The sequence below is a fragment of the Euwallacea similis genome, chromosome 5 (genome assembly GCF_039881205.1).
Source record: "Euwallacea similis isolate ESF13 chromosome 5, ESF131.1, whole genome shotgun sequence".
NCBI lineage: Eukaryota > Metazoa > Arthropoda > Insecta > Coleoptera > Curculionidae > Euwallacea > Euwallacea similis.
In genome coordinates this window covers 2,263,955-2,288,825 of record NC_089613.1, presented here as the reverse complement: position 1 = coordinate 2,288,825, position 24,871 = coordinate 2,263,955, and the positions used below count along the sequence as shown (strand labels likewise).

Here is a 24,871-nt window from a genome sequence, read left to right as displayed (position 1 = left end):
TTATATAAATTCCCCTGTCGGCAAGAGGTGCGGGAGAGCGGAGGCACATATGGAACATGGAAACTGGAAGAGAACCGAACGTAAAGGATCATGAAAGTTACTTCGTTCTCCGGCATTTTGGAACTACACTCACCTCCTTAAACGATAGTCTTGATTTAACTTTGATGGCCAAATCCTCTAATCCAGGATTAATTTTTATGTACTCTTCTATATAGGACTCTGATGCACTTTTTGTATTTTGTATAATACACTAACATTCCGAGTAGAAACGAGCTCTTTTAGTAGGTACTTGAACTTACTCGTTCAGAGAAATAGTATTTAACTGAAATTTCGCATAACACCCGCTGTTCAAATATGTGACTACACAATTCGCCCATCTCTATTTTCTGTTTAATAACAGGTTCATATAAAAATAAAAAATATTTTGAACAGCTTAAATTAGAACAATATTTTTAATAGTCCAATATACTAAATATACATATTGAGAAAAACAACGGTAAAATACAATTCAACTTAAATGAAAATTTAAACTTCATTTCGGTACTTGTCCGTTACTGCTATTGAATTGTGTTTAAATTATACCACTTCTTATTTATCAGTTAAATCAAATCAAATTTCATATTTCATAATGATATATTCATTTAATAAATAAATAAATATTTCATTTAAATCTGTGAAACCACAATCCAGAAGTGATCTTTTTTTGTGTGTGGAATTTTGTCTATATTAAATTTTTTTTTTAAGATTAAGTGGAAACATTAGTTTTATTTAGGGCAAGAGGCTCTTAGGAAGAATAGGTCATGATTCCTTCATTACCTTAGTGTGTCGAACGAAAAACCTTTATCTTAACCTTCAGAGAAAACATTTCTTTGTCAGCGTTTGCTTGCTTAAAATGTTAGAAAAAACTTGTATTCGCTTCAATTGACTTTTTGATTTGATTGTCCAACTGGGAACAAGGGCAGACCACTAATAATGTTCTCCGCTAATAACGGTCTCCCCATTTACCGGAGTGCGTTAATTTAAATAGCGGTAACGTTTACGGCTACAACTAATCCATAGTCTCAGAACAACAATAGTGTTAACGAAATTTTAAATTAAACATTTTAAATCAGGGCACTCACTTTACAGAAACATGTGAGAGTGAGAACGAAATTTATGCCCAATCAAATTTCCAAGAGATTTTTCTTCAAAACTTTGTTGTGTCTATTCCATGGGACAACCTTCTAATGGTTTTGTACATATGTGCAATTTTACACATTAAGTTCTTTTTTTGTTTCATTCTTATTTCAAGTTATTTCACGTTAGTTCGGATTACAACATCCGGAAATTGTATTTGACTTGATTCATCATTAGCTTGTGATCCATTTGAGAATTTGCAAGCCCTTGATATTAAATTGCTCGTAGACTAGCATAGCAGTGCACGAATAAGGTATTTCTGATTAACTAGACTGCTGGACAAGCAAACGGGTCCTACTTTTGAATAATTTTAGAAATGTGCTTCAAAGTGATTTATCCCTTCAGTTGGTATATACAGGGTGGAGTATTATTAATAAACTAGCTAATAGAGCAGTTTATCAATCATTTGTATCGGGTGGTACGTTTACACCACGTCGATCAAATATGCGTTCTAAGCAATTAATGACACTAGGAATCATTAGTTGAAATTGGTCCAAGCGATGTAAACGTAGTAACTTTCTGCATTTGTTCTACTGGTATCTACAACTATACCGAAGTTTATTTTCCTTTGAGTCAAGGTTTCTTTACATCATTAGTAAACAAATAATTAAACTGTTTAAATATTAGAATTGTATGTGTGCATTAGAATTGATTAAATTGAGGTTTTATTATGCAGATTTAGATTAAGCAAGACGAGAACTTCAAGCCGCGATGTCAAAATATTTTTGCGAAAGGTCTTGCGCAAAATTTTAAATTCAAAGTTATGGAAAATAATTAAAGCGAACGCTTCCATAACTGTAAAACATCTACACGCTTCTTGCAAATTAGCAAAAACCGCGAAGAGATGTTTCTCCGGTCTTAACAGCATCTACACATGACTTGATTGCACATTTCGAAAAACAATGCAAATATCTCCCCTCATAGAGAAGATTAAAAGTGAAACACCCCTCGATGCAGTGAATTTACATCCACAAAGGCAAAAACCGTTCACCCCCAAATTACGATAAGCCCCCAAATAAATCCAACCATCCAAGGGTCCATCCATGGATACACATACAGGCTGAAGAGCTGCTGAAAACCGTGGCGTGGGCGTGGCCATCGGCGGCGCCGACTCCTGAAAACCCGTGACGTCACGCTCCATTATCGGGGACTTATTTTTCATAATGGCGTCGCGTGGAGGGGCGAATCAGTGAATCTGGAGATCGGGTCGGGGGTTAACACTCTTTAGTGAAATTAAAGAGATCCAACGTAAATTGAGAAATATAGCGTTTACGTATGAGACCGAACGTAAGGAAAAGGGAATTAATGCGGTCCCGTCGCAGGAATTGGGATTTTTGGCACTGACTCGTACACTGATTTACCCGGGATTTTCATTGACTTCTCCTGTGATATATGAATATAAGGTGTAAATAGCCATTTTTAAATGTGATATATTTAAGGTAAAAAACTTTGTCACTACTCACTCACAATATCTACCTAGACAATTAGACACAATTTACTTGTTCTTCACAAAATAAAAAAATCACTTTGCGTGTTCAACTGACCAACATTATCAGAAAATATCAAACTTCCAAATAGTTAACTTCCAACTCAAACTTCGAACTCTTTCTATCCAACCTACTTTTCAGTTCAATATTACCCAGGATTCAAAATCTTGGTACTTTATAACTCTCCATTGCTATTCATGCACTCCTTTTATTTCCATTTAGAGTATGCAAATATACGATTTAGAACTACACGACGGTTTTTCAAACTTCAAAAAACTGTTTTTTATACAATTTTGTTTACGTTCCATAGAAATTTTCGAATTTTCTTAACACTCTTACAAATGATCACTTGTTTCATGATTGAAAATTTCATTAGATATTGGTTTATTTAAGATCTTGAACATTGTAATTCTCTTTGTAAACATGTAGGATCTTCTTAGAGCTGATTTTATAAGTTTTTAACAGCAATTTATTGATTTACCTTAAAATTACTTGTAAATTTCTTTTATCCAACCGGAAAATCAAAAATATTTATTCAATATTTTCTGACAATAAAAATGTTTAAATTTCACTTTCATTTACCATCAGAGCAGGAAGTTCTTTCCAAATTAGCCTTTTTGTCTGATTTTCCGTTTTCCCATATTTCTAATAATCTAACTCGTTCATTTTCTAATTATGTAATAATTATGACTCCATTCCCAGAGTTAAAGAGTGTTCCCATTTCTGCAACTGCAATAATATGTGAATTGTTTCAAATCTCCACTTTTTCTAACTCTTAATGTACTATTTAAAATTCAAACAATTATGATTTCCCACATTTATTTACAGATTTTTAATATGTAGGTAGCATCACGGTAAGTACATGACAAGCCGATTTATCAACAAAAAGCATTTCTTAATGAGTTTGAATTTTTTTTAGTTTTGCTGCTCGTTAAAAGAAATTAAAGGAAAAGTTGTAGGTATAATTATTTAAAAAAAATTAAATGTAGAAATTTAACGTAGAATTTTAAAATGTTGTCAAGTAGATAAGTCAATGCAAAATAAAAGAGCTACGATGTAAAATTGCGAGTTTTATAATTGAATACTCTGTATATTATTGCTTTAAATGGTATTTTTTAAAATATCAAGTTTTGAGGATCAGTTTTCAGGCAATCAAATAATTTGTGTTCCATAAAGATAATGTGACAGACTAATGAATTACTTCAGTTTTACACCTGTTACTTATTAAAATTTACTTGATACGGCACTGGAGTATTTAATTTTATTGAAACTTCAAAATGTAGGTGCGTAATCAAGTTTAAGGATAGAAAATTTTAAATAATCCAATTTGCTATGGTCTAGTGTTTTTGCAATTGAGAAAAAAGCTTTTAAATTTTACACGACCCTGAATAGTTAGACTTGAAACTGTGCGATAAGTACATATTTAGAGATGTTCAAAAAAAATGCTTTCTCATCTTTTTGTTACGCCTCTTATAATCTAGATTCTGAATTTTAATTTTTCTTTAATTTAATTTCAATTAATAATTTTCTTGTACATCTTTCTGCTTAAACGCTAAAAATTTCAAACTTAAATTTCAATCAAATTCAGCTCTTGTCAAATATTGCATATTCAATACAATTTATTTACCTATACATTCAATTAAGTATGAAATGCTTTAATGTCAACTTTAACCACAAGTAACTTAAATAGAAACTTTAACATAAATTCTCCGTATTGGTTGATTTGTCGTTTCCACGAAAATTATTCCTGACTTCTTATATTTACATCATAGAACAATTTATATTAAGAGCGATCTCAAATTTTCAAATTTCTAAAAGATTTTCCTACAAGTATAAAGGTATTCCTTTACTTACTTTTACAGCTTAATTTAGGTTAATGCCGAAGTAGGTTTAATGTTAGGGTTAACGTAGGAGTTAAAATAATATACATTATCACACTGACATTATTTTATGTAACTTAACCTAACTAAACTGCAAAATATTGTCATTATGGGGACTTTTTTTCGAAAAGTAAATTTTAAACTTGACTATACCAAGGTTAACACGTATGCGAAAATGTAAACTTTCAAACGTAACCATGAACGGACTCAATTCAGTTTAACTTAAGTTAATCCAAAATCAACTATTTTCATGTTGAATTATGCTTAATATAACTTAACGCATGAGCTAAGAATGTGTCTGTTTTCGTATTGAAATCGATTTGAAATATGGTTTATGTTAACATATACATTGGTTCAGTGATTTATATTAAAACAGACCGCAAGATATGCACTTGGGATAGATCCTTCAATGTCTAGTTAGGAAGTGACAGCTTTTAGTTAACAACCTAACCAGGAGAAAATGTGTTTTTCAAACTAAAGTAGTCAACAGCTGAAGTAAGGTCAGCTGAAATGTCTCTGTAAGTGACAGACACGACTTAACTGATGGTTAGTCTTGACTGCATGTCAATTATATTTATTTGCTTCATGTAGTTTTATTTAGGAAAAGATAAATCCTAAAAATTCATCTACATATTTATTTACATAGATGATTCAATGCCAGTTAATGTGAATGACGTAATGTCAGTTTTTTAAATATGTTGTATTCGACTTAATTAACATACAAGCAGATAAAATTTAACACATCCCTCTATGTGCGTGTAAACACATCCTTAGAGATCTAATCTTTTTATGTGATCAAGTTAGTTAACATGGATGGAATTTTTCTTTTCGAATTCGGTTTGGTTCAGTTTACCGCAGATGTCTAAAGTTCCACTTAACATATTTCCTCTAAATAGATTAATTTGCGTTAACGCAGATGTTAATACTTCCACTTTTCAAAGGATTTCTTTTCCGCCACGTTGCAGGGAGACGTTTTCGAAAAAATGTCAATTCTGGACCAAACTAGAACAACGATGCCTCACATTCCTGGGCTCCCACCCCCTTCAGGATTAATGGCACCCCATACCCCTGACGGACCACCGAACTCTGAGGTTCTCTTGGCCCTATTAGCTAGAAATAAAACACTAGAAGGTAAGTGCTAGTTTACACGATTCTAATTAATGCAGGGAATATTCGGCTTGACTGCCTAAAACAAGTTCATCACCTCTGACCTAAAAGCTTCCCTACAGGGTAAAACAAAGGCTTTTATTACCACCTGCACAACAGAGAGCACTAAAACTCAGACAGGTGTGGCCGCACGCAATTTCTAGTTCATCCCCCCGATTTCAATTGCCATCCCTCGGGAATGGCTGCTTTAGCCTATGCAGCCGACTAATTTATTTCCCAATATTTCGATGCGTTCCTGGGGGACTTCATTAGGCAGAATTATCTATGCTCAGTTTCATGGTGGATGGAATTGTTCCAACTAATCAATATTTATGTTCATTTGGGAAATTTACATATGCCTAAACACCACAGATAGGCATGAAAAATGGAAAATGCCTAATGTATGTAATTACTCCTCGTCCACGCTCAAAGCTTCATCTCGCCGGACAAACAGTTGTCCTTTTTCAAAGACGCACGCTCTGCAATTCAATACTATTTAGTAAAGTCGCGTGTCGGACGTAACGCTTAAAGGAGCCGGCCCTTATGCCCTTATTGTAACTGTTGTCATTGTAACAGATTAAAATCGACTCTACGTGCTTGAAAATGGATTGGGCAGATTTCATGGAACTAAAGGGAGGCACATGAAAGGACGCTGTGTACTCAAGTACTTAGCTCGGAATGAGATGTACGACGCTATTTGTTTCTCTGTTTGTTGTTAACGTGCTGATTTACTTAACTGGGTTGGTATAATCTGCGAAATGGAATGGTAATGTTTCCGATTATTGTAAGGGGGGTTGGAGATTTGTTATGTTGCACCCTTATGTAAATATGCGGACTGTTAGAAGGAGAATGCTGTGGCGGCGATATAAGACAATTCTTTAAGACCACGTAGAAGCAGTTGGTAACAAGGAGAAATTGGAGTGAAGCGAGGAAATTCCCAACATGTTCATTTGAATCCAACGAACATTCTAAAATTATCCATTTTCAACTTCGTTTACTTTTATTCCTTGTTGCCGGCACTAAAAGTTTCCAGATCAAAGGCAAATAAACATTATTTTTTATATTTCAGTTTGACTGCTATGTGTTTGAGATACACTTTGTTAATGAGGTGGTTAATCCCGAACGAACACAATTTATAATAATTCTCCTTATTAGATTCATTGATAGGCTCAGTTCTCCGTTGCGGAGTTTTTGAGAAATATTTCAGTTATATTCACTAATTCAAGAACATAACTATGGTGAAGAATAACAGAACATCTCTAATAGTGACTCACCATAGTATGACCTGTCTCTCATCCGTCGTTTCAGCGATGTTTTTTAGGAAATTTGTGACGATCTTGTTCTTCTCACATAAATACTTAAAGACATGACATTCCATGTTGTCGGGTTTGGAAGGTCCTCACCAACTCTCGTCCGTGTAATTATCCAAGTCGAGAGATTATCATTCCGACCATACAGGCCATTTTTCTTCTAATTATCCTTCGTCCAAATCCAAATTTGAAGCGGCGTCGAAAATCTTGAAATCAAATGTCTTTCGGACAATCTATTTTCTAGAAATCGATCAAGTCTGATAATTTCACAGAGTTATGTCCACATTTTTTCGATTTTTTTATTTCATGCTCCTGGCACCCATTGTCGGACAACTTGCTAGGGTTAGGAGACTGGCGACCTGGTTTCTTTAAGCCCTCACGACTGAAATAAGCATTGTTGTCAAGACCATTGTTCTTGGGTTAGGCACAGTAGTAGAAGTAGAATTTTCCAAAAAAATTTTTTTAGCATGGTATGATGAACACCTAATCTGGAATCATCGACATTGTACATCGTCAAAACCTGGATCATCAATGCGGCTGCTGGTAAAGCTGAACTGTGAGCAGTTCTCTGCTGATAGCCTGATTCATCAGTCTTTAGGAATAAATAATTCAACCCTACATACATGAAGGAAATCAAGAATGTTCTTTTATGTTTTCCGTCAAAACACCTTCAAATTACTTTCTATATTCAAATAACGAGCGTGAAGGACTTAAACCGGAAGAAACGTATTCTCTACGTCAAGTTTACCAATATGTGTTCAGTGAGCCTCAAACTTGGTATAATCAGCCCATGTTTATAACGATTCCAGTCACAAATCATAACTTGATTTATCTGGAATCACAGAAACGAATTTGTAGATTGTTCTGCTCCTTTCATGATCATTTGATCTCTCTGTATTCATGTTTTTCTACTGTACTCTTTTTTCATTGAAACCAAGTTCCAATAGGCAGCATCTGTTGAGATCAAACAGCATCACTTGGTTCTTGATCATATTATCACAAACATCACCAACTGACTGAAATATTTTGATATGGCCAAAGCGAAATCCGAAGTTTTTAATCTATGCCATAATCCTATTTGGGCCGTCCATGTAAACCATTAGTTGGTAAAAAAGCATCATCATCCTCCTCTTTAGCATCATGCTCATGGTTACCCTCACAGTTAAATCCTTTTTGATCATAAGTAATTCTTTTAGGGCTAGGACAGATATTTATTTCAAAATCTCTTTACGTGTTGAACTCTTAAAATGGTAATAGTAATTAAACCATGATCAAGGTGAATCAATTTCCTCGCACAACTCCAAATGTTTACTTAGGTTCGTATTAAAAATTCCTTAATGAAGAGATAGATATAGCGACCTAAATTGATCTCAATAGTATTATCAAACAATTATACAGAGCATTGTTAAAATTTCGTTCACAGAAGCCTATGGCGGATTCTATATTTAACTTCCTGTAAATTTGGGTTCGCAAGTACTTTGTTATATACCGATATACAGAGTGTTCAATGACTGAAATTCCTTTCTCTACAAAACTACGGAAAACGTCAGGTGGGTTTACAACAGATGGCCTTTAGAAGTTCTGTCCCTTTTTGTGACCCGTGTAAAGTTTTTTTATAAATGGGCCAATTCTTTTCGAGTAATATAAACTGAAGGACAAAAAAAGTTTATGCCATTTTCGATTTATAACAATAAAGCTCTTTTCCCTCAGACTTCAAAATCGACATAATATGTAACCGTTTCCTTGTAATTTGAAAATTTATTGGCGCTTCCTTTCTGCGCCACCTTGTATATTATAAACTATTACCTAAACCTGTCATCTACCCTTATCTTATAATATCTATACAAAAATGTTCCCAGAAAGGCCCTTCACGTGACCCTGATTTCCCTAGGGCACATCTCGTCCTCGTAACCAACCTCCTACTCCACGTGTCTAACCGACCGTCCGCACGTGCCTAAAAAAGCCGTAAACACACGTCAAGGGTGGGCCTGGAGCCACAGCCACTTTGACGCACTATGTAATTATGGGCTTGACGGGCAATCGCTATTTGATCTTCAACTGTACGAGGTTTTAATATGATAATACTGTAGCCAAGACCACGGTCGCACGGTTATTAAATTGTTTTTCGGAGGGGAAAAACCTAAACGTTATACTTAACTTTTTGTCTCGCGTGTGAATCTCAGTATCTGAGGGTTACGACTGACAAACAGCCCCTGCTGACATTATAAAATCGTGTACTCTCTGCACATGCGTAACGTTGACTTAAGAAGCTTGATAGGTGCCTACACACACAATATAGAAAAAGGTGGACAAAGAAGATCAGGCTTTCACTTTGTCTGCTTATTTTCCTAACATATATGTGCAAAAACTAGAATACAGGAAAAAATTAAGGCTTAATATTACAAAAAGTGCGTCAAGCAATATAACACCTCTTCCCGACCCAAATGCCAACTGACCGCGTCACGCACAACACATGTGGACAAAAATACGAAAAGTCACCCCCAAACATTACGGTAAAAGCTTTTAAACGCCCCAACAACCCTTCCGCCCCCGTGAACACCTCGCCCTCAATCCTTTTAATAAATCATGACCGTGACTTTCGAAAAACAGTTGAACATCGCACTGTCGGTCTTCAATTGTTTTTACCGGAAACACAGATTTGCCAAAACGGCGGAAGAACATTGTTCGGTCCGGAAGTGACGGAGGGACGGCCGTGTGTCAACAGTTGGCGCTCTTGTCGACCACGAGATTTCCCCCTATTCGAGTGACAGTTGGCAGAATTGGATGCGTGGCCGAGGCACGTGACACGTGAAGTGCGTTTAATTTACGCTATTTCCGGCAAATACTACTTTTGAGGGTATACGGATAATGTTTAGTCTTTGCTATAAGGCTTCTCAATGAGCTATTGAAAAATTTAGCTACCGGTGAGGGCGCTGCGAAACGTCAACAAACCGCAGAAAGTCACGAGTATAACCTCAAAGGAGTGTATATGTCAAATATAATGTCAGAATTACTCCTTCATTATATTTACGTTTTGCCCAACAAAAATCTCATTAATTTCTGGAGTTCCCAATGTGAAAAATATCGACATTTTTATTTCAACATAATGTATATCATATCAACATTGAAGCAGGGCACAAGATCATTAGCACATAGAACACAATATCGCACATAGTGGCAATTTTCAAAGTTATTTGCCAGCTCGAACTTTTATATCGGTTACTTTCAATTTTTGGTTTCCAAGGCCAACTACCTTGACCCTGAATGAACTCGAAGCAATGGTCTTTGCATGGTGGTAAACCACATTAAGAGGAATTCAAAGAAAGAAGATGTCGCTGTCAACAAGTAACTATGTAGGTAAAAAAATATCATAGAGAAAAAACTGTTTGCTCCAGAATTTGCTAGAAAACGATGACACTCATGACGTGCCTGAGAGGTTAGAATGAAGGAAATTATGTTTAATAATGTGCAATTTTTTCTTTCATCATATTTAAAATACCTCGAGTTTACTATTAATGTCACGAAGCAGGAACCATTCAAAAAACCACTTCTGATGTTCTTTAGTTCAAAGTGTCGGTTACTTTTTCAATTTCATGTAAGAACAACTCCTAAGCAATCATGTCTGAATCACGTCTTTCGAGGGTAGAGGCAAAGTATCTTGATTATTATTTTTATCGTAGAATTCCTTAAGATTCATTTTTGATTTTTTATTGTACAGGGTCCGGCAACAGGATTGAACGGTTTTGAAAAGCTCGCCATGGAAAAGCAAATGAAGTCATGTTTGTCAAAGTGCGACTTCTTGGTTCTGTCAAATTAGCAATTAAGTGTGTTATGGCTAATTAGGAAATAAACCAACATGTTTTTGCCGTAAGTGCTTTATTACTACACGATCGGTAGCACAGACATAAAGGTGCTTCCGCAATGAATTTTATGTGCCACGCCGCGGACGCGTTCCAGCAAGAAACACGATTTTAATATGGGTGAAATGTTTTGAAAAAGCAGACAGAAGAGTCGTATCAAAGTTTCTTGGTGGTACTTGTATAATTCGTACTCCAAAAAACATTGAAAGGACCAGGCAATCAGTTCCGCGAAGCTCATTGCGTTCTACCGCCAGACACGCAATTGCGTTAAATATTCCGGATCGAAGTTCAAGACGCATTTTGCAAAAAGACTTACGCTACAATTATTTCAAACACACATTGTTTATAAGTTGAATGACCTTGATAAAGAAGTTCATTCACGCTTTTGCAGATAAATGTTAGAAATTTTAAATAACAATCGAAATGTTTTCAATGAGCTTATCAAGTCGAACGAAGCTCATTTTTTATCTAACAGGATACGTTAATGAACAACATTTTCATTATTGAGTACATGACAATCCAAGGGAGCTGCATGAACGACCTCTTCACTACCAAAATGGTATGGTGTTGAATATCCGCTTTTGGCAAAATCGGACCATATTTTTTTGAGGAAAAAACCCACACCATTCTCGTCAATTCTAACCGATATGTTATATTGTTGGACACATATGTGAATTTAGAACTTGAAAGAAAGGGGCAAAACATTGTATGGTTTCAAGATGGTGTTACCGCTTATATTAGTAGGCGAAATTTAACTGTTTTACGGTAAATGTTCCTACATCGCCTCGTTTCACGTTTTGGTGATATTCCACGGCCCCCAAGATCTCCGGATCTCACAGCACCAGATTATTTTTTTGGGGGTTATTTAAAGGTAAAAGTAAACACTACTCGTCCTCAAACAATACAAGACTTAAAAATTGGATTAGGGAAGCGGTAAATGGAATTGACCAAGATTTGTTTCAGAACGTGTTAGAAAATTTTAGAAAGAGGCTGCTAACGTATGTTAATGAATATAGAGAACATCTTAAGCACACAATTTACAAATATTAAGAAATTACCAACAATAAAGTCCATGTTTCAGTACCGGTTGTTTGAATCGTAGCATTTATTTTCTCACAACATGCTTTTTAAAATAGTTCAATCCTGTTGTCGGACCCTCTACAAAGATTTCAATTATTGTTTAAAGTTTATATAATATGAGATATGCACAAATTCTATTTCAAGCAGAATTTAGACAAATATATACAGAGTAAAAAAAGTACACCGGGGTCCGTCATAGAAAAGTACCTAAGATAAAGCCAAGCTTCAAGGATTTGGTTATCATAGTTAAATTAAGACCCTCATCTAATGAGGAGAGTTTAAAGTCCACTTGTAAATATGGTCCCCAAAAACATTGATATAAGTCGCTTTGATTTCAACAAGCACCAAGACTTTTTAAAAAAGACGCCTCATTGCTTCCACGAATATAAAAAAATTGGAGTTTTCTACGAGCCGCAGTTTGGTGAAACTTGATTGTGTAAAGTTCCAAATAAGTAACATTATGATTTTTTATTCGAAAATTTTTAAGTAACTCTTAATGTGGGTTAAAGAAATTACTAAAGAACTATTTTGTAAATATCTTTTGGATTAGTGACCATTGGCTTAATCAAGACCAAATTCAAAATTCTTCTCTATTTTTTTTCTAAAGCCTACATTTTCCCAATTATTACACTGTTTCAATTCTTGACAAATTACAAAAAAAAACAATAACTTGAAGCTTACACATTCCTAACTTAAACCAATAAAAAATGAAACAATTGTTCAGTTTTTAATTGAAGTTTCTGTATCTCCGGTAGATCTAAATATTTAATGATCAAGGTTTTAAGGCCGTTTCTACATGAATTTCAGCAGTGTAAATTTTCGTGTAAATTTCATATTTTTATGTCTATTTTGAGCCAATTTAGAATCAATTAAAGTGAACGAACTGGTTAGTTACATGTCATTTCAAACTTCTCCAGTTCAAACTATAATATAATGAGAACATGCATTAAATCGTGAGTTTTCTGCAGCTTACATTTACTAAATCTAGATTTTTTGACTTCTACACATTCTCGACATAAAAGTGTTGGAGATATTTAAACATTGTGTGTGTGAATATTCCGTAATCTGAACGAACATTCCCTTACTAGCAATGCATACTCCCATGTATGCATTTATATTGAATCGTGTTTGAATAATATAAAGATGGGAGCTTCAAAATTGGGACTGAATCCATATAGGATATTTACTTACTATCTAGTTTACTATATAGGACGGTATTAGGGTTTGGGGCTATAGAAAATCGATTTCGATTGTACAAAGCTTTTAAGTTTATTAAATTCGGTAAATCCACCGTGCATTGGGTCCATTATCCCTTTTTGTTGGATTTCAAAAGCCATATTTCCGATTTTCTGTTACTTAATATTACCTAGTGATATGCAAATAAGGAATGAAGAAAGAATTTTACTAGCTAGAGAGAGATTTGAACTGTCTCCAGTGTCGCTGGGTTATGTATATTTGTCTATTTTTGAGGATTGTCTTGCCTTTTTGAAATAACTTATTCCATAAATTTCTAATTAAATTAAATGAGAGCATAAAAAATCCTGCCCCATCTCAGTGTTAAAGTAGATACACGACGTTCCGGATTAAATTCGGTTTGGTACAGATTTCCCATGTGAATCCCTGAGGCTGTGTTCCTGTATTGTTTGCTCTTCCCGTTCGTATCGATCAATTTTCAATTTGTTTTCAATATTTAATAAATTTTGATAGGAGACTGAGGGAGAGAAAACTAGGGCGAAAGGTGAAACATCTTGGTTTTTATCTAAAATAATAAGGATCCTGGCGATACGGAACGATTAGCGAGCAGAAATATCTTTGTTTTTATATAAAATAGTAAAGATCCTCGCGATTTTGTGCCACGGAGTCATAGATCAACCTATCTAACTCCCATATGGCGAATCAAAATGACTCAAAAGCGCCCCTTTTGCATTAAGTCACTTTCGGGTCTTCCCAGGCACGCGACTGTCATGTGGTCTGTGGCGACGGCAGCAGGAAAAAGCCTGCACTTGCAGGACTTGCTGCTGGTTTATTCAATTTTCCTCGACATTAATCTTGATTAGTCGATCTGGTTGAATTGCGAACTTGAACCAGAAATTTACAGCCGATGGATTAGGGCTTAACGATAGTAAGTTTTTCGTTCGGTAGTCAATTCTGGACAAAGCTAAAACGAATGCAGGGATTCATTAAAAATATTCTTAGCTTATGAAGTTCCGAAACAGCAATTTTACAAAAAACTTATCTGAAGGCTCTGGAAATGAAGAGAACCTGAGCGAGATTTACTCATAATAGGGGTTTCTCGAGTATTTATATGAATTCAACAGTACTAATTGAACTATTATAATCCCCTTTTTTCGTCATATATAACCGAAAGGAAATCGTGAACACCCCTTACCCCACTTTAATCAATCCAAAAGGCATAACGAGAAACAATAAGCCGAAATACACGCGTCACCAAGTTCACTTGCTGATGTCTTTCGAAAAGTGAAAATTCACCCTTGGGGTGGATCAACGGGCAAGTGTTCTCCAGGGCAGCACTTAGAATGTTTTTGTTTTTATTTACATTTCTTTTGCTGTGGGGGACTTATTGTATAATCCTACATAAACCTGTATTTCATAGAGTAAAACGTAAATAGAAATAAAAATTTGCTTTAAGGCCTTTAGGGATAAATTACGAACGTTCGAGCAAGTTTGCATATACGAGTTCGCATGGATAGTGGTATCGTTGGTCATACTTTTATTTCCGATCATGTTTATTGTGAGCCTTAATTTCGCAAATTCGAGTCTAAAAATGCACAATTCACCCCTGCACAGGCTTTGCACCCATATAGGTATAGGGTCTGAGGGTTTCTCTAAGCTGTCATTACACAGCTTCAATCAGTGGACTGGTGCATTGTTGTGAAAAGTCGCTAGAAGCGGGTTTGTTTGATTAGAAAAGCCAGTCCCGTTTTGTCCCTAATCATCGGTTCCAGCAATGAATGGATTCAGTCCGATGAAAGACCATCAAGACCTGCCTTCCTTTCATCTCCCGATATAGAAATGTTATGGACAAATGTTCGGATTTGGGATATGAAAGGGTGTATTTTGTTCGGGGGAGTTGCCATTATTGTTTAATAAGGTGGCAAGGTCCAAGTCAAGTTTCTTCTTGTAATGAAAAAATTACTGGAAAATGAAAAGGAGCGCGTCAAGTGGAGATGGAAACCGACTGGAAGCTTAGGCTAGAGAGTATTCCGGAATATACTAGCTAGAGAAAACTAACTGAAAACCGTCCCTTTTTGCCGATTTCTAATTGGTTTATATGGAAACTGAGCCACTCTCTGGACATTTTTGTAGATTCTTTTTGTATATTTATAGGTTTCAATTGTGGTGTCAGAACAGCAAAAGATACAAGAACATGTTAAAGACAATATATAAAAGAGAATTTCATTAATTACTTGCTCTAGACTAAAAACGTTTATGATTTTATAATTACGAAACATAAAAAATTCTGATCATGTCCGTTCAATCCAAAACTCAAGACTTTCCTAGGGCAGCAATGACTGAAATTGATCCATAACAGCCACGACCAAATTATTGTATAAAGGGTAATTTTTCAGCGATACAGATGATCCATCATCTGTTTCATATATAGTTTTTCAGCTTTCCGTGTTACGTGCTCTTTTAAATGTCCAAACCATCTGCCCGTTTTCGTGATTCACCCACAAACACGCGCCAGCCATTTGGCCACCAACTATCTACCTATTCAATCATAAAACTATGAAAGCGTTCGACTTTTAAATTTTTTTCCAGAAATTTAATAGAAAACAAACATCATGTTATACAATTTTCTAAAACACTTAATAAATATATTCCATATAAACTGCTCATAATTTTTTGTGATTTTTGAGGGCTTATATCTCAGAAATGCTTTTTCCAAAATTCATATACTAAAAAGATTTTAAAAATTTGTTTCTTTTAGAATTAGAGCCGAAGATTCTCGAACAAAAACTATTTTTTACGGGTCAATCTTCGACCCTGATTCTAAAAGAAATAGCCTTCCAAAACCTTTTTAATTTATGGATTTCGATATAAGGTATTTCCGAGATACAGACCCTCGAATATGATAAAAAAATTTGCTTCATCGATATTTTCCATGAGTAATTTACTTTAAAGGTAACGCAATTTTTTACAGAAAAGATATATCTAAAAAAAGTAAATTAATTTATATTCAGAAGCTGTAGAAAAATCATCCAATCCAAACAGACTAATTATGCCTATCAGTTTCAATTATCTCACTAATATAGCGAAGTGTATGGGCAGATGGTCCCCGCGGGGGGCGCCTGGTGCACCCCTTTTGAGAGGAAAACATCCACCTAGGGGGCTCAAGTGCCCGTTGACTGCGAATTTTTGTTGTTTCATCTGACTGTGACGACTTGATGGGGGGTAAACCCGCACACATATTTCTAACGAATCATTTGTTTTATTTATGTATCACATTACGACGAGAAATATTGCAACAATGATCATTTCATTTACCACTTGTTCTGCATTAAAAATCAGACATTTCATTATGAACTAACAATTATAGCTACAGAATTGTATAGAGATTAAATTTCTGGCAATATATAGGAATCAAAAATTATTATATGTATACATACAGGGTGAATTAACCAAATGGAATAAATTCACTATCTGCATATCTCGATGTATGTGAAAAAAAATACCGAAAGACGTCAATTTTAGGTTCTGAAATTACACCTTGTAATGTAAAAATTTTGTCTCTGAATTTAACCCTTTTTGCTTAACAATTGTAACCCCCAAATTTTTAAATTGGAAGTATGGGTTTATTATACATCAATTGAAAGGTTTTTTCATTCCCTGTTCAAAACTGCTGTGGTTTTAAACTTTATTACAAAGAATAAAAAATCATGTAATTAACGACATTCTCTACAATAAACTTAAAACTTAATAACTAATACCGTTTTGTTATGGGTAATGTAACAAAATAATAAAACCTCTTGGCAGTATCTTAACCATAATTAAAAATGGCTTCTAACATTAATCAACATCTGAGGAGTAACTAATCTAAACGCAAGCGTTATTCTTCTTTTTAAGTCAGCTGGATCGCGTGCTTTAGTTTTGTACACCATACTCTTCATATACCCCCATAAGAAGAACTCTAATGGAGTAAGATCAGGTGATCGTGCCGGCAATTCTAGCGAACCTCGCTTCCCTATCCACCGTGTTGAAAAAGTTAAGTCGAGATATATTGAAATTAATTTGTTTTGCTATTTTATTACATTATCAATGGTATTATGGCATTAATTAATAAGTTATAGTTTATTGTCGAGAATTTCATTAATTACATTTGTTTCTTAAAAATGTTTCTACATAAACTATTTTTCTAAATAAACCATAGCAATTTTGAATAAATAATGAAAAGATCTTTCAAATGAGGTATGATAAACCCATAATTCCAATTTAAAAACTTTGGGTTTGCATATGTTACAAAAAGGGGTTGAATTTAGGGATGACATTTTTACATTACAAGATGTAATTTCAGAATCTAAAATTGACGTGTTTCAATATTTTTTTCACATATGTATGTCGAAAAATGCAAATATTGAATTTGCTATTTCCAACCCGTAATTTTTTTTTAGTTAAAAATCAGTTTTGAAATGATCCTCCTTTCAACAATTAATAACATAAAGAAGACTCAAAGCATATATAATGTGAATTTATCGATTCTGTACACCACCACCCACCAAACTATATCGTTGTCAACCCTTGAGGATTTGGAACAAACTGTTTGTCAATTCATAAAGTAAATTATAGAATGGAGTACGCCTTCAAATATAAAGTGATTTCGAAATTAAAAGTGACTTCTCGCAAAATCGAGAATTGCAAACCATATAAACATTCAATAATTGATTTCAAGCACTTCTTGTGGATGTATAATTCTTGGATGAAGCCATACTTAAAGAGAGTTAAGATGCCTAGATACAGATGCTTTTGGATTTCATATTCATTCAATCATTGCTGAAAACTGTGTATCGCAAAAACTCTCCGCTAACCGGGTGCGGTAATACACCCTTAAAACTGTCCGCTATTTTGTTCTCCCTGTTGTGTAAACTGGCTGGCTTTCCACCCTAAATTATTATTTCCTTTGTATTCGCTCGTCTATGAAGCACACAAATCCCATTCTAGACACATCGCGAGATGGATAATTACGCGTCCGGCGATTAGAATATGCTTACCAGGAATCAACAGGAGCCTTTGTATTGCCGGTATTGTGTTTATACTAATTTTAATTCTGTTTACCTTCCTTATTAATTTAGTGGTTTCCTTTTTGAAGTTTTTGTTTGCTGATCAAAATTTTCGGTTGTTGGTCAATATTGACTTCGAAGAACCAGAGAGAGGAACGTGCTGGTGATTAGTAGTAGATATGTATGGTTATGGAATGTTTTATCGCTGAGAAACAAGTTCCATTTTCTACAATGTACTTAGGAAGGAAAATAATTGCTTTAGCCTTTGTGCAGAAGATCAAAATAAGAAAAAATATCTAACATGTTTTACCCCGAAACTATTCCGTTTCAAAAATAATTTGTTCTTAGCGAATAATAAATAATAAATTGAAACTTATGAAAATGAGTTCATAAGTTTTAATTTATTATAACTTTTATTAAATGCATTAAACTTCTTGCAAATCAAATTTAAGCAAAACATTTTATTCGTGGATAACAAGGCTGGGGCAGATTCTTAACTTGAATGTTTCTTTATCTAACAACTGAAGACAAATCATACAAAATGTCTATAAATAGCTTGTTAATTACTAATTGTAAATATAATAGTATGTAATTATCCTCTTTCAGATAAGAAGGGTCATAGAGCATACTCAGCTCAAGGTTAGTATTAAATTGATAGTACTGGAAGGTTCATTAAAATGTTGCGGGATTATGATCGTTTGACTAGCCATAATCACTTCAGCAATTCTTCTTTCTATTGGATGTGAAATTAGTTTTATCATCAAATAAAATAAATATTTGCACAATGTTTGATATTGTCGAATCCATTCATAAAATTATTTTCTTAAAGCTTAATCACCGTCCTCGGGGAAATACAACTGGCAAATGATTTCCTACTTGAAACTAATTTGCTCATAGCCTTCACTTGAGATGTTTTCATCGAATCCTCTTCATTTTCCATATCAGACCACGTTATTATATTTACAGAAGCCTTTGAAAAAATATTTTTCTCTTGAGGTTGCTGGATTTGTAAAACGAAGTTTATACAAATATTCGATAACCATAAATGAATATCATGCCATCATATTTCCTGCCTGTTTCGGAAAACTACTGCCCCTATACAGGGTGTTTCAGAACAATGGGATCAAACTTCTAGGGATTGTTCAGTGTAACAATAAAAAACATCTGAGTATAAGAACTTGGATCTGCAAATATCTCCCTAAGACGCTGCGGCCCTATGATGCTTTGAGAGAGTTATGAACAAAAATGTTTTATCCAGTTTCAGTATCTTGGCCAAGACTGATAACAGAAATTCTCGATCGTTAGTTTAACATATTCACTCGATAATTTTGCAAATTTAAAAAAATTCGCAAAGTAATCGGTCTTTATGGAGAATTTCACTAATCGAGAACGCTATCTCGCAGAGCAACATCCTGGCTACAAAAAGTTTATTGCAATTCATCGACGACTTACCGAGATTGACACTTTGAAACCTAACATATACGATACTGATGGAGAAAAAACAGTAAGAACGATCCATTTTAATGAAAAGGTTCTTTACCGAGTTGCAGATGAACCTTCGACTAGCACTCGTCAAGTTGCGCAGGGTGTAACTCACGTTTCTGTTTGGCGGGTATTATATGAGCAACAACTTTATCTATACCATTTACAAAAAATCTAAGATTTGATTCCAGCCAATTATCAGCCAAGAGTTCAGTTTTATCAATATTTCATCAGATTGTTGAGCAACCCAATTTTTTGCATTTTATTTTATGAACAGGTGAAGCCAGTTTCATAAGAGATGGTATACTCAACAGTAGAAACAGCCAGGTTTGAGCCGAAGAAAATCCACACGCGATATTTGCTGGAAGTCATCAGCTCCGTTGGTTTGTTAACATCTGGGCCGGTATTATTGATGACCATTTGGTTGGGTCTTATCTATTGCCGAACGTCCTGTCGGAACTTCTTCAAAATGTCCCACTAAACGTTCAACAGCAAATGTGGCTACAACATGATGGTGTGCCTGCACGTTTTTCTATTCAAGTCTGTCAATATTGGAATCGTCAGTACGAACAACATTGGATCGGCAGAGGTAGTCCAGTTCCGTGGCCCCCTAGGTAACCAGATCTAGCACCTTTAATTTTTTTTGTGGGGATATGTACAGTCTCTGGTTTATGAAACGCCAGTGAAAACAGAATAAGACTTGATTGCATGAATCACCGCGGCATTTGAAATCGTTCAAAAGGATTATCAAATTTTTAGCCAAGTCCGCAGAAACCATGTATGTTATTTAAACAAGCGCAATGAAATTCAAGGACGATGTTTCGAGCAATTACTCTAGTGTTATTTTGTAGAAATAAATTAAAATGATACGTTCTAAAACTTGATAAAAACATTTTTGCACATAACTGTCTTAAAGCATCATAAGGCCGTAGCGTCTTAAAGGAACATTTATGGACACGGGTTCTTATACTCAGATGTCTTCTATTGTTGCACTGAATAATCCCTAGAAGTTTAATTCCATAGTTCTGAAACATCCTGTATAGAGCTTTTGAATACTAAATGATAACCAAAACGTATCTTTGCTTGGAGATCTATATTGCCAAATAAAAACGTAAAATTTCGTAACGGTATATTCTCAAACTCCAAATTGCGTAACTTTGGCCCAGTTTGACTTACCTCGCATCTTTTACGGTTATCAAGATCTTCGTGGTTAAGCTCCAGAAACGGACGACCTGTAAGTATACAATAGCATAAGCGCAGAATGAAACTTCGAGAAAAATTTCAGATGGTAATTTGCCCAATAACGGTGCTGATTTTGAGAATTGAATTGAGTTGTTCTAACACGTCGAGATTTTTTAGCATTTTAATGTAATATTTTGCATCTAATGAAAAAAATTAAAAAAATGAAATAGTTCGATTGTAATTTAATCAGGGTTTTACATGAAGAACGTGACTTCTTATCAAACGGGGTAGATTTTCACTGGTTCGATTCAGTGACTTCCTAGATATTTAACTAGCTTTTTTGGTCAAACATGTCTACCTTCGGACCTAAAAGTTATTTGCGATGGCGTCTTTTACATGAAGGCCCTATATACAACGTCGGAATAAATTTAAACAAGATGTAAAACAATTTAAATGCCGCCCCAAACAAAAACAGGAACCAAACCTACTTTTTCACATTTTTCCCGACAAGTTTCCATAAATAACCCCAAGGAAAGTTCATTTTTCCCGGCAATATCCTCGCTTATCGATACATACATTCCTCCGGCGCTGACAAAATGGCTCGACGACTTGGGGAAGCAAATGAGTCGAGGGGTGCGGGAGGCTTTTGGATGCGTGGGGAAAGCGGCGGCAATGTCGACATTCTCCCCGATTGAAGGGGGGAAAGGGACGAACCGTCGTTCGGCGGTTGTATAGGCCGCACCCGTGATTACCAGAGGGTGCGTTTACAGGGATGCACCAAAGGATTCGCTTTTCTGGATATATTTTTCTTCCAAGTTTGGAGCCTGCTGCTGAAATCTTCTATTAAGCGATATAAATAAAAATTTAATATAAATCACGCCCAACTGTTCCCAAAATCCCAATAAATTACTCTCTCGTCGATTATGTGTAAATCCATAATGGCTCAAAGCGATCCATTGCGGGGCTCCGCGATTTCCACACTTAAACCCTATAAACTACATATAAATCTGGGCATCAATGCAAATAAATGTGTCGGGGTGATTTAATTCGATAAGTACACGGCAATAAGGGATATACATTTAAATGGAGCGAGACGATATAAATACAGCAGATCATGAACGATAAAAGGAGAAAGCTTAGAGTGAATTAAGCCTGCAACCCCCATAAAAGTGTATGTTGTATGGTGAGGCACAACTGGCGTCCGAAAAGAGTTTTTGAACTTGCACGACGTATTTAACCTTTGCTTAATCGTAACACATAAAACTTATTTAAATTTTCGAATTTTGCCTCGCTTAAGAGCAAAATTTTAATTTTAATCCTGTATTTTTAGAGTCAATGAATTTTCGATGTTTAAAGGCACCTCACGTTAAATTTGATGGAGCAAAAACTCCCCTGTCCTATCAGTGACAAAGTCGAAATAAACGATGCCTCGCAGAATGACTTTTAGGGGTGCTAATGCTCAAATGGAACAGAAAAACGCACCATCTGTTGACGATCCGCCAGCTAAAAGACCTCACTAACTTTTTGCATATTACACTTAACTCAATTTGTCGCCAGCAGTTACCAAATGTAATATGGCTTCGGTTTTTTTATTGTCGTATCCACCTTTCAAACAGGGAAAAAAAGAGGGAGGAAGGAAACATTCAACAAAAAAAATTTCAATTATCCAGTTTATTGTTTCCTTTGTATTTCGCTTTTAAAAGTTTCTTTAAAAAATTGCACTATACAAAGCCATTGCCAATTAATAAATTTATTATTGTCACCCATTAATTATTCTTCGCGAAAGTCATTTGCTACGTTCTTTTTAGTTGTTTTTAAATGTCCACATCCAAAAGCCGTAGAACTTTTGTGCATTACCATTTGAGACATATCCTCCACTGGTGGGTGTTTCACAGGCCAAAAAAAAGCAAAAATTAACTATTTTAGAGAATAAACAACGGAAATATATAAACCTAGAGAGGAAGCAGAGAGAAGTAGTACTTATTTCTATAACTACCAATGAAAGTTGCTATACTCTAAACTACAATAGTATATAGTAGTAGTAATATACATACATACTATATACATATATACACACATATATGAGTTAACATATAGTTTCATCACGATTGCGCACCTCCACATTTTGATATAAATGTAAGAACATATCTAAATAATAACTTTGCTAACCGATGGATTGGAATAAGAGGTCCAGTTCTCTGGCCTCCGAGGTCACCGGATTTAACACCTCTCGACTATTATCTATACAAAAGTTTAGTTTATTCAAATAAACCACGAATCAGAGACGAGCTAATACAAAATATTATGACTGCAGTTGCATCCATACGAGATGACCCAGATGCTCTTCAGAGAGCTACGTCTTCGATTATTAGAAGAGCAAGAATGTGTTGTGAGGCAGCAGGGAGACATTTTGAACCCAAACTTTAAACTTGTGTTAGTAATAAAACATTACATTACTTTATTCTCCATGCTCTCTTAAAATTAATATTACCCATAACAGCTTAACAATGGAGTTTTGAAGAAAAATGTATAAGGCATTTTCGACCTAAAATTGACCAAGGAATACCTTCTTAAGCTATGGCCATCGAGTCACGGGACACCCTGTATAGTAATATTATGCTACATTTGCTGGATTAATATTCAACATAAGGGCACCTTATGCCATATTTCATTAATCCACGAACCTTTTTGATGTCCATTAAGATGTTCCGAATTGATAAAAACACACAAAAGCAATATTACACCCCATTGCTAGACTATCTAATGACTGATGGCATACTTTGGAGTACCTCTACTTACGGTCAATGGAGGTTTAATATTTAATCATTTGACTGGAAATATCGCTCAAGTTTGATCTATTGCCTTGCGGTTATCACTGTAACTGATCTGTTTTGGGTGTGCCATTGGAAAATTATGAAAATTGGATCGGGGTTGAGTCCAAACTATTCTAAAGCTAATCTTTGTGTTAAAATGAATTACACAGATATTTTGTATCCAATGTGTGATTTAAGAAATACACTCTTTCTTTGTTTTTTATTTTCGCAGTTTAAAAGAGTTTAAAATAAAAAAAAAAATTATATGAATTTGAAAATTTACCTAAAGGCTTCTACAGTTAGAAATGTGACTGGCTAGTGATTCTAAAATATGTTTTGCGTCAATAAAATTAATTTTATACATTATGAAATTCAAAAATCAAAATTAGGTGATAAAAATCAAACATTTCATGAAGCCCTACCCACTTTCATAAATTAGTAGACCCAAAATCCCGGCTGCATCAACCTAATTAACTTCTCTTTGGATGGAAACTTTGGCGAATCAATTAAAAAGTGATAAAAAGTTTGAAGGGCGCTATAAAGAGTGCTAATATAGCCCTAATTATTCCTTATAGTCAAGTTGATTCGGAGCCTTTTGGGTGGATAAATGGGGTCAAAGGCAGCCCGACATCGCTCTCATGAATAAGGAAACACACACTTGCTCCAACACCCCTCTTACAGAGACATTCGCTAAATGGATGGGGATTAGTTGCACTTGGTGGTGGATTTTGTAGGGAGTCATGGTGATGATATATGGAATGCACTTTAAGTAGCTACTTTCATTGAGGGAGTTTCTGCATGGAGGGGATGATCCCGTTTTTTAAAGTAATAAAAAATTTAGAAGTAGTGTGTGTTCCATGTCGTGTAGGGTTGAATATAATTTTTGCATATCCGCTAAGAATTATTTCTATTTTTTAAATATTTATAATTAAAGAGCTGAAGTTCTGGGGTGTGAAAACGTACACTCAAAGACAAAAAAATGAAAAGTGGTGGGTTCACGATAAATGAAAGTTCAAGAATAATTTATACAGTCTGAACCTGATTTTAGTTTCCATTTAAGAAAAAACTGAAAAGGCGACAGTTATGTTAATAACAATCTTATATGTATTATTTAATTTAACAGGTAAATGATTTAAGACGCATATAAAAAAAATAAGCTTGTTTCAATATTCCTGGCTACTAAGGCGTGGATAAGAGATTTTTTTTTATCACTTGT

At 34.9% G+C, this 24,871-nt stretch overlaps 1 protein-coding gene across 1 annotated transcript in view; it reads left to right on the top strand.

Moving 5' to 3' along the window:
- The first annotated feature begins 2,379 nt into the window (after nucleotides 1-2,379).
- Lim3 (Lim3 homeobox protein) overlaps nucleotides 2,380-24,871 on the top strand; it is a 32,609-nt gene continuing 10,117 nt past the window's right edge. Inside the window, exons 1-2 of the mRNA XM_066390744.1 lie at nucleotides 2,380-2,615; nucleotides 5,509-5,674. Coding sequence (XP_066246841.1) covers nucleotides 5,527-5,674 — 148 coding nt within the window. The 5' untranslated portion in view covers nucleotides 2,380-2,615; nucleotides 5,509-5,526. The remainder of the gene's footprint in view (nucleotides 2,616-5,508; nucleotides 5,675-24,871) is intronic.